The following is a 9,081-nucleotide window of genomic DNA, read 5'->3' as shown; positions in this document are numbered from 1 at the left end:
AGCGACAGACGTATTTTAGTCGTCCTCGAGCTTCTTTTTTTTTTCTTAAGAACAAAAAAAAAAATTTTAACTTTTCACCGCCATTTGCTTCTCTCCGCCGCCGCCGCCAGCCTCGACGGCGGGGAGCGGGGCAGAAGAAGCACGACACGGGCGTCTCGCATGTGTACGTCTGTCGCTCGTGACTGTTTGCAAAAAAAAAACAACTGAGCCCCATAAAACTTGCACAGGTACACACACACACACCGGCTCCCTGTGGGTGCCCCCCCACCCCACCCACCCACGCCCACTACGCGTGGAGTTTTTCCCGCACCAAAGCCGGCGCCGAGCCGCGCAACACGTTCATCTCGAGGCTCTCGCAGCCGCGTTCCAGGGACTCGCGCACGACCTGCACGAGGTCGGTGATGTCTACCAGAGGATTGCCCTGACACGCAAAGAGGTAATCCCCTTCACGTATGGTGGCGACAGCATGACTTTTGCCGTCCTCCTTCGACGGCGGCCCCCGGACCTTGACGCACTTCAGAAACGCGTTAAATTCACACGACGGCAAGTGAGCAGAGAGAAAATCGCGCATCGATAACTGCTCCATCCCTGTGGGCCGCGCAGGACTCAAGGGCGCACACGCTCTGCGCAAGTTGGAGGGAGCCCAGTAAATTCCACATCGTCCCAAGGGCCAGTCGAACTTCCCCGTCAGGGTGCTTCGGTTCGCCCGCACTCGCTCCATTGAGCTGCGCGAGGTCAGGCATGCGTGGTGATTGGTTTGGCAAGAGGAGGCCGTGGGAGAAGCGTCAGACAAGAGGTTTTCCCTGTGGCCGCGGCGGCTGCCGTGGATGCCGCCTCGCGACTTTGTGCTGTGCGGCCCCCCATGATGGGAAGGTAAGGGAGAGATGGGCCGGCTACACGGATGCGGCCGCGGGCGGCGCTCCGAGCTCTGCCCCAGGGAGACCCCAATGCAGGTGAGGTGGCGCCGGAACACCACAGGCGCCTCTCCGTTCTCACGCCTTGCCGGCGGGGTGGTGGCCAGCTGCTTGCGAATGGAGTGTTTTCGCGCCGACAGCGGCGTCACGTTGTCTAGCGCCGAGGCAGCCGGGGAGGACAGGGCACGACGCAAGACGGCCTCCGCCTGCCACGTCCGGCGAGCGTGTCGCAGCGAGGAAGAGGGGGCCGAGTTCGACGACTGCAGGCTCAGGGAGGGACTGTGCCGCACGAACTCGACCAGGCCGGTGGCTCTGGCGTTGTTGCCCCTGGCCCGCGTCCTGGGGAAGAAGAGGAGGGAACGACGCCGCGGCAGCCGCGCGGACACCCCGTGGGGCTGCCCTCGCTGCTGACTCGCCCGCCGCACGCCATCCCTCCCGTTCACGGCCGCACCCGCGGCGGCACCAGAATCAGCGCTGGCGCCGTTAATGCAGGTGTGCGGCGCAGTTTCCATAAAGGCGCGCCGTCGCCGGGAAGATACATCGCTGAGGGGGGAATTCAGCAACGCCACCCGCCCCGGAGCAGTGAGAGGCCTCCTGGCGGGGGACAGCTGCCTCCTGCCCGAGCCCGCATTGAGCCCCGGCTGATAACCCCCTCGGATGTCTTGCGCCTCCTCCCGCAGTAACGGCTGCTTCACCTCATAGCAGCCGTTTCGCACGGTGCGAGCCACTACTGCCCTCCGCGGTCCATGCAAGGCCTGTCTGAGGCAACCGTTGGAGAGTCGCCTCGAACTCAACTCTGTGTTTTGCATCTTTGCTCTGCTTCCTTGGCCTGTGCGGTGGGGGAGAGTTGGTTTGACTGAAGCCATCACTGAGCAAGCGACGCCTTCCCTCCTTCACCCCGCACACATACACGCAGGCACGCACCTCCGCGGCGATGCCCAATGAAGCGGAGGGGCAGAGAGAGAGAGATGTAAATAAAGAAAGAAAAAGAGGTTGCCTACACGTGTTTTGTTTTTTTTTCTTTTCCTTTCTTCCCCACTGACTCAGTCTCCTGCGTGTATGTCAACCCCCCCCCCCCCCAGAGGCGGTGCTTGAGGTGCTCGCTGTCTCGTATTGTTTGAATCTCTGCAGATGCGACTCTGGAGAAAGTTATTTTGAGTTCGTCTTATTATATTTTTTTTGTTGAGGGTATGCGTGTGGCTGTCTCTTGCTGCCCGCGGGGGCCTTTGCAATGTCCGCCCTCGTATTTTTTCCCTTGCAGCAGAGGCGGGGCAGCGAGAGGGAGAAGGCGGTGCGGCAAGCGACTGCCGGGGCAAGGCGAAAGGCGGTAGGCAAGAGCCACGCACGCGCCCAGTCGGCGAAGAATGAACCACGCAGAGAGAAGTAGTACATGAGACCACACAAAGATGAAGAAAGGGCGCTGCAGCGACAAGGCATCCGCCCACACACACACACACAGTCAAATAGAGAGAAGAGAGAGAGAAAGCGACACCTCCATCGGCTCCCAGTGACTTTTGCTTGCCGTCCCTGCTGTCCTCCATTGCGGAGGCGGCAGGGGGCTCAGAGCTTCTTGCGGGCGAAGGCGTCGAGCTCCTTCAGCGTCATGGTGCGTCTGCGCCGGCGCAGCCAACTAACCGTTGCCGCGAGTGCCCCCTCATCGCACCCGCCACCCACGTTGCCGCCGTGCTGGTGGTTGCCCAGGCCGCCGCCGCCGCCGCACCGCATCCAGGCCGCGAAGCGGGCGGCGTAGTCGTCGTCGAGGAGGTCCATTTCGGCCGGCACCCTCGCCGCCACGGCCCTCCCGACGCGGTCACAGGGGGCCTCCTCCGCCTCCGCCCCCGCCTCCGCCTCCGCCTCCGCCTCCGCCGCTCGTCGGCGCTTCACGCCGGCGGCCGACGGCGTTGCCGCTCGCCGGGCCCAGCGCTGCGCCACGAGGGGGGCGAAGAGGGTGCTGCCGGCCAACACGTGCAGCGCGGCCAGCGGCGGTGGGACGCTCGAGTACCAGCGGGAGTACTGGAAGAGCAGGTCGCGGTGCGCCGCAGCCAGGGCCTTCACGCGAAGAATGCGGAGGAGCTCGTACTGCACGCCAATGCGGCGGCAGAGCGACTCGCGCAGCGCCAAGGTCATCATCTCCATCAGGGACTCCGCAACGCTGGGCCGCGGCTTCGGGGTCAGTCGCTGCTGCTCCGTCAGCCGCCGGTGCGCCTCGGAGGGGCACACCAGCGACAGGCGATGCGGCTCCCCGCTTGGCACAATGCCAATGAGAAACATCTCGTCAAGGAGCGCATCACACGCCGGCAGCATTTCCGCAGCCGCACGAGAGCCAGCGACCGCGGTGGCGCCGGCGGTGCCCGACTGGGAGGTGAGCTGCTCAAGCACCACAGCCAGCTCGTAGCTTATTGGCACCAGCCGCGCAAAACACAACACCCACTCGCCCAGGTCGTTTCGCGAGCGTCGCTCCTGCTGTAGGCAGCAAAACCGGCGCAGCTGCTCTCGCACCGCCCCGGTCAACGTTGACGGTGGCGTGCGCAGCCCCACAGCATCGCCGTCGGCAGTGTCACCCGCAGTGTCGCCCTTGTGGCGTGCATCACAGTCTATTACGAGCGGCGGCAGGTGGTGGTAGCGCTCCAACACCACGCGCTGCTCCGCCCACAGCCCCTCCGTGTCGGCCGTGTACCCCACGCCGCCGGTCGACCACTCCACCAACGCCCCTGGCAGAGCCGCGGGGGAGGACGGCAGAAAGGAGGCGGGCGCCCCGGACCCGCGCAGGGCGCTGCAGTGCAATCCCGAGGCCATACCTGCGGCCTGCTGCAGGGAGGTCGCCCTGGACGTGGCGCGTGCGTCGTCTGCGGGAGGCGGCCAGAGCGTGCACGGCACTATTTGTGTCACGAGCCCCAACTGCGCATGCGTGCGCGGCAGCAGGGGGACGAGGTTGCACATTACTGTCTCTTCCACGACGTGCACCGGCACCCTCGACGGCGACGACGACGAGGACGAGTGGGGAACCGTCCCGCCGCGACTGTGGCCGTTGCCGCCTCTGTGGGCCCCGTGCGCCTCCTCCCGCCGCAGCCATGCCACCGCCGCCGCGGAGGCGGACCCCAAACACTGCCCGCCGCCACTGCCATTCCTGCAGCGCCCCTGCTCGTGCGCCGGACGCGCCTCATCCTGCTTCACCTCCACCGCCTCATCCTCCTCCTTGATCTTCTCCCCGAGTCCGTGCCGTGGACGGCACACAGGTTGCAGGTCCGCCGCCGCGACGCATGTCACACCCGTCAGCCAAAAGGCCGTGGACGCAGCGGAGGACAACGCGCGTGCTTCGGCGGGCGGGTTAGGCGTGGGATGTCCGTTACTGTGGCCGTTATTCATCCCATCCGCCATATCACCGCCCCCGCCTCTCCCTCCGTCCCCAGAGACAGGGAAACTGGGGAGGGCAGCGGTTTTGCGTGACTGCGCTTCTCCCCGCCCGTACTCTCCGCTCTCTTCTCCTCGCTTCATGGTTCGTGTGTGAGTGTGTGCGTGGGTGGGTGTGGCGCAGGAAAGAAGAGGGCAGCCGTGAAAGCAGAAATACGCGTGGCGCGGTGCCTGCAGGAATTGAGCGAACACTGACTTGGGAGGGCAGGCCAGGTAAATGTGTCACACACACACACGCCTACTCCTCTGCTTCATCCTCTTCGCTACTTGCCGCTTTGCCGCGGCCACCGCCCCTCCGCACTCACATGCACTTACGCTAGCGGGGAAAGTGGCGGCTCATCGCCCACCCTTCCCCGCCTGTCTGCATCAGCCACACACACGCACACACACACACCCCTCTCTTCTGAAGTTTCGTCTCTTTTTTTTTGTTTGTTTGTTTTTCTTTTTTTTTCTTTTTCCTCGTATTGCAACCTCCAGCCCCGTCTGCCCTCCCACTTGCGCAGCACGCAGATGGAATGACTTACGAAGACGCAACGACACCGCCATGCCGCATCCATCCGCCTCCCCTCACATACATACATAAATATATGCACACATGCATACGCGCGTGCACCAAGCGGGAGGGGAAGAGAGGCGTGGGCCGCCGCGGCGCATCTCCCGCCCCCGTCTCTCGCCCCTCAGAGGAACAAGACGAATAAGAAGAAGATGTAAAAGAAAAACAAAGAAAGAACGTCACCAATACGCGTCAATGCAAATTTTTCCCCCACACTCCCAATGTATGATAGCCGTGCCGTCTGCATCTTCACCAGATGTGACGCCTCCAGTAACTCTATATTTCTCTCTTTTTTTTTTAAGCCCCGCCCACTCCTCCCCCTCCCCATTTTCCGTCACTTTATGTGTTCTTCGGTCCAGCCCCTACCCTCAACCCTCCCCCCCACCACACACACAATGCTCTACGTTTCGCGTGCACTGACGCGTGTCGGTGTTACTTTTTACCGCCTTTCCCCGCATCGGACGGGGAGGCAGCCGATGACGGAGGCGAGCCGGCACCACCACCACTACTACTACTACTACTGCTGCTGCTACTGTTGGTCCCCGGCGAAGTTGGCTTGCCAGGAGTTCCTTTTCCTGTCGCCGCACCGTGCATCTGCTCATGGCTGGCCATGGACTCCTTAAACGACTGCTCACAGGCGGACTTGAGCTTCTGCTTCTGCTCTTCATCCTCCTTTGTATCCTGCTCCTCGTACTTCTTGTACGGCGGCTCCTTCGGTGTCTCCTCATAGTGGCTCGCCGGGTGCACGGGCGGCCTCCCTTCATTGTCCTCAAACGTGATGCCGTCGTTGAAGGTGACCTGGTACGGCAGCGGCTCCCCCTTGGGGCGGTTCGAGGTCCACAGGTGGCGCCACTCCGCGCGTGGACCGTCGCGCGGCTCCACGAATTCGCCCGCCTGCACTAAATCGTAGTCGGGATCCTCGCTGGGGTCGGTTTCCTTGCCGTGCTTGATCTGCTCCCTGAACCGCGCCTTGGCCCGCTCCACCGCCCCCTTGAAGTCCTGCGGTCGCATCTTTCCCGGGTACGACCACGGCTCCTGCACCACCTCCGTCCGCTTTACCATCTCCCACTCCTTGTCCTCCTCCTCCATGATGCGGCGCAGCACCTCCTCCTCCTCCTCGCTGCAGCGCAGCAGGTGGCCCTGCTTGAAGCCGTAGCCCTCCGCCCTCCCGTGGTGATCCTGGCCGTTGAGGTAGAGGTGGGAGAAGGGGTAGCGCGGGTAGGCCTCCCACATCCCCGTCGGCCCCATGAAGTCGTAGCGGTACTTGTAGCGGAAGGTGCGGTTGCCGTGCTCGTCGACGGTTTCGTCCCACTTGAGGATTTGCTGCGGCGGGCGTGGAAACATCTCCGTCGGGTCGTCCGGGTTCTTCGGCTGCCAGTCCTTGATGCGGAAGATTTCATCCGCCTCCATGTACCAGTGACCCACGATGTCGGAGGCCGTGTTTGCCACGTGCCAGCGGAACGGGGAGGTGTGCTTCGTGTTGTACAGCAGCGGGTCGCAGTAGGAGCCGGGCACCATGCCGTAGGCCGAGAGCGGGGCAAAACAGACCTGCTCCAGCCGCTGCTGGTGCAGGTAGCCCTCGCTGCCGGGGCTCGTCCACTCCTCGTCCCAGGTGTACATCATCCACGCGCGGTGGCGCATCTGCCGCCAGAGTCGCAGCAGCCGCCCCGGCTTGACGTTTTTAAACGTCGTCGGGGGCGCGTTGGCGTCGTCCTCCTCGGCAGCCCACACACGGAGCAGCGGCGAGGCCCGCAACAGCTGTGCGCGGCTCACCCGCATCATCTTCCCCTCCCCAACTCCCGCCGCTCGCTATCGTTCTGGCGTCCTACCGTCTCTCTCTCTCTCTCTCTCTCTCTGCCGGCACTCCTCCTCCCCCAGGAGCTCGGCTGCTAGCAACTACCCGGCGAATGCGGTTTGCTTCTCCCCGCAAAGTCACGATCCCTACCGTTGCACTTCGGCCCCAGAAAGACGCGGACACCCACACACGCATAGGCAGAAAAAAAAGGCGGGAAAGAGCAGGTGCACGGCTCCCCCCCCCCCCCAAGCGTACAAGCGACGTGGACGGCACTCCACGGCAATTTCATGTACAAATCCAGTCGCCTCCCCAACGCGCCACGCGCCCGTGCAACCGCTTGAGCAGAGAGAAAAATAAAATAAAATAAAATAACTACGCCAACAACTAAAGTTGCGCAACACCTCCAGAGAGGTAAGAGTCAAGGGCTCAATGCGGCGACCACGTCAAGCGCACGCACACGCATGGGTAAAAGAGGGGGATACGCACAGTACTCTCCTCTTTTTTTTTAGCTCCTTTTTCATTCGTTCCTTCTCTCGTATTCCTCCTCCTTCTCTCTCCCTCTCTGGCAGAGCTCAACTAGCCGCCCCGCACAACTGCGCGGCCGTGCTGGCCAGTTCCTCAACGAGGTACTCTGCCACCACACCAAAGGCGACCGGGAGTGGAACCCCGACCGCCGTCGTGGGAGCCGCCGCTGTTGCCTTGTCGTCGTCGCCGCCGCCACGACCTCCTCCTGCGGGCGCACCACCAGCCGTATTCGTACCAGTGGTGGTGATAGGAAGAGAAGGAGAAGGAGACGGAGAAGGAGGAGGAGCAAGATGCAGGATGGCGTGCATGGCTGGGGAGCTTGTCACGCGCCGAAGCTTCTCCCGCAGCCACTCCCCCATTCTCTCTGCACTGAGGCGGTAGTAGTGTTCACCCCCCACCGACTTCACGTCGCAGATGCGTGAAAGCACCTTGTGCGACTGCATCGCCTCCACCACGGGGGCCAGTGCAGGGCACTGCGCCAGAGCAACTCTCCAGCCGGGCCACGCCGCTGCGCCGCCGCCGCGCGCCTTGGTTGCGCCCATGACAAGGTCCTCCGCGGAGAGAAACATCTCCTTCCTGCCGTGGGTGGCCGCCTGACGAAGGGCGAAAAAGGTGACGTCAAACGGCGTCACGACTAGCAGCTCCTCATTAGGCTCCACGGTGTCGTTCACAAGCCACGTCTGGCCAAACCCCCCAGGTGGCAGCTGTGCCTGCACCTCATAAAGTACCACCCCCACCGCGTCATTGTGGGCGTCGTTCACGGTACTCGCCGTGGTGGGAGGGCAGAGGTAGAGCGCGGGTTCACCGTGGCGCGGATGTGGCAGACGTACAAAGTCGCAGCCCGCACGAAGTGAGCGTCCTGACGGAGGCGCCGGCGCATCCCGCGGCGCGGGTGAGGCATTCACCGCCGGCCTGGGTGAGACGCTATTCGCCCACCGTGCATCCTCCACCGCGGCGTCGGGTGAACCTTGCCAGGGCTCGCCCTCCGCGCATGCACGCGCCGCCCGCGGTGTGCTGCGGCTGTTCCTACTGCCGTCTCGGTCAGTATCTGTGGCGGTATCCGTGAGAAGGGCGCGCGGCAGCACCATCATGTGGCTCGTGAGTCCATTGCGTGGAAGTGCGACGGTGTGGTCGGAGGCGTCGTAGCGAACGCCGCCGGCCGCCCAGGCCCCGGCGCTCCCGGGGTCGAGCAGGACGCTCTGACTGCCCTCGTCGTCCAGCTCCAGGCGGCGCCGCGGGGAGCCGCCGTCGGAGGAGCAGCAGGAGGAGGGGTGACTACCGCACTGCAGAGCCGTCGCGTCGCCGTCGCGCCTGGGCCTCCCAGCGATGGCGTTGCTGCTACTGGCGCCTGCCGAGCTCGTCGGCCGCCGCCGCTTCGTGGCCCGCATTGCCTCGCGTATGAAGCAGCGGCAGCCAAGCGAAAAAATAAAAATAAAAATGTGTCCTCAGCGCGCCACGCACCGGACGTCCTTCGCCGCCTCCAAAAATGAATGGCTTTGCCCCCGTCTTATTTGCCGCCTCGCGCGCTCTCTATCGCTCTCCTTCTCACTTATTTTTTTTCCCCCTTCCTTCTTTCTCCCACCCCTTCGGACTGCGTGTATGCGTGTGTGCGTGGGTATCTGTGAATGGGAGTATTTCCTCCTAGTGCCGGGATGCCCGCCATCCGCATTGTAGTGCGCGTGCGCGGAAGGCGGGGAAGAAGCACGGCCCACGGCAAGGACGAGGAGGAAGAAATAATGTATGTATATATGTATATACATGCATTGGCGGGAAAGGGGGGGAGAGAGGCGACAGTACTGCGCAGCCAAGGCGAGGGAGGAGGAGGAGGAGGGCGGCGAGTCCGACACCCACCAGGGCGACAAGTAGAAACAGCAGGGGGGGTG

The 9,081-nt window shown here is 63.4% G+C and overlaps 4 protein-coding genes across 4 annotated transcripts, besides 10 other annotated features; all 4 read right to left on the bottom strand.

Annotated features, from left to right (window-relative positions):
- Positions 1–286: 286 nt before the first annotated feature.
- On the bottom strand, positions 287–1,723 carry Tco025E_07638 (uncharacterized protein; the record flags this gene model as incomplete). The annotated part of the gene is made up of 1 exon (XM_029374500.1): positions 287–1,723. One exon carries the CDS (start codon positions 1,721–1,723, stop codon positions 287–289), a length of 1,437 nt encoding a protein of 478 aa, XP_029225409.1.
- A 197-nt stretch (positions 1,724–1,920) lies between these two features.
- Positions 1,921–1,947: a microsatellite.
- Positions 1,948–2,379: 432 nt separating this feature from the next.
- Positions 2,380–2,403: a microsatellite.
- A 71-nt stretch (positions 2,404–2,474) lies between these two features.
- Positions 2,475–4,292, bottom strand: Tco025E_07637 (uncharacterized protein; the record flags this gene model as incomplete). Its single annotated transcript, XM_029374499.1, has 1 exon — positions 2,475–4,292. One exon carries the CDS (start codon positions 4,290–4,292, stop codon positions 2,475–2,477), a length of 1,818 nt encoding a protein of 605 aa, XP_029225408.1.
- A 122-nt stretch (positions 4,293–4,414) lies between these two features.
- Positions 4,415–4,443: a microsatellite.
- A 253-nt stretch (positions 4,444–4,696) lies between these two features.
- Positions 4,697–4,719: a microsatellite.
- Positions 4,720–4,743: 24 nt separating this feature from the next.
- Positions 4,744–4,782: a microsatellite.
- Positions 4,783–4,894: 112 nt separating this feature from the next.
- Positions 4,895–4,928: a microsatellite.
- Positions 4,929–5,004: 76 nt separating this feature from the next.
- Positions 5,005–5,055: a microsatellite.
- A 255-nt stretch (positions 5,056–5,310) lies between these two features.
- Positions 5,311–6,660, bottom strand: Tco025E_07636 (uncharacterized protein; the record flags this gene model as incomplete). The annotated part of the gene is made up of 1 exon (XM_029374498.1): positions 5,311–6,660. One exon carries the CDS (start codon positions 6,658–6,660, stop codon positions 5,311–5,313), a length of 1,350 nt encoding a protein of 449 aa, XP_029225407.1.
- A 49-nt stretch (positions 6,661–6,709) lies between these two features.
- Positions 6,710–6,734: a microsatellite.
- A 448-nt stretch (positions 6,735–7,182) lies between these two features.
- Positions 7,183–7,236: a sequence feature (GA-rich).
- A 9-nt stretch (positions 7,237–7,245) lies between these two features.
- On the bottom strand, positions 7,246–8,586 carry Tco025E_07635 (uncharacterized protein; the record flags this gene model as incomplete). Its single annotated transcript, XM_029374497.1, has 1 exon — positions 7,246–8,586. The coding sequence occupies one exon, from the start codon at positions 8,584–8,586 to the stop codon at positions 7,246–7,248; it is 1,341 nt and encodes a 446-aa protein (XP_029225406.1).
- A 426-nt stretch (positions 8,587–9,012) lies between these two features.
- Positions 9,013–9,029: a microsatellite.
- Positions 9,030–9,081: the final 52 nt, after the last annotated feature.

This window comes from Trypanosoma conorhini (assembly GCF_003719485.1).
Source record: "Trypanosoma conorhini strain 025E chromosome Unknown Tco_14.4_contig_00607, whole genome shotgun sequence".
Classification (NCBI taxonomy): domain Eukaryota; phylum Euglenozoa; class Kinetoplastea; order Trypanosomatida; family Trypanosomatidae; genus Trypanosoma; species Trypanosoma conorhini.
This window is presented reverse-complemented; position numbering and strand designations above follow the sequence as displayed.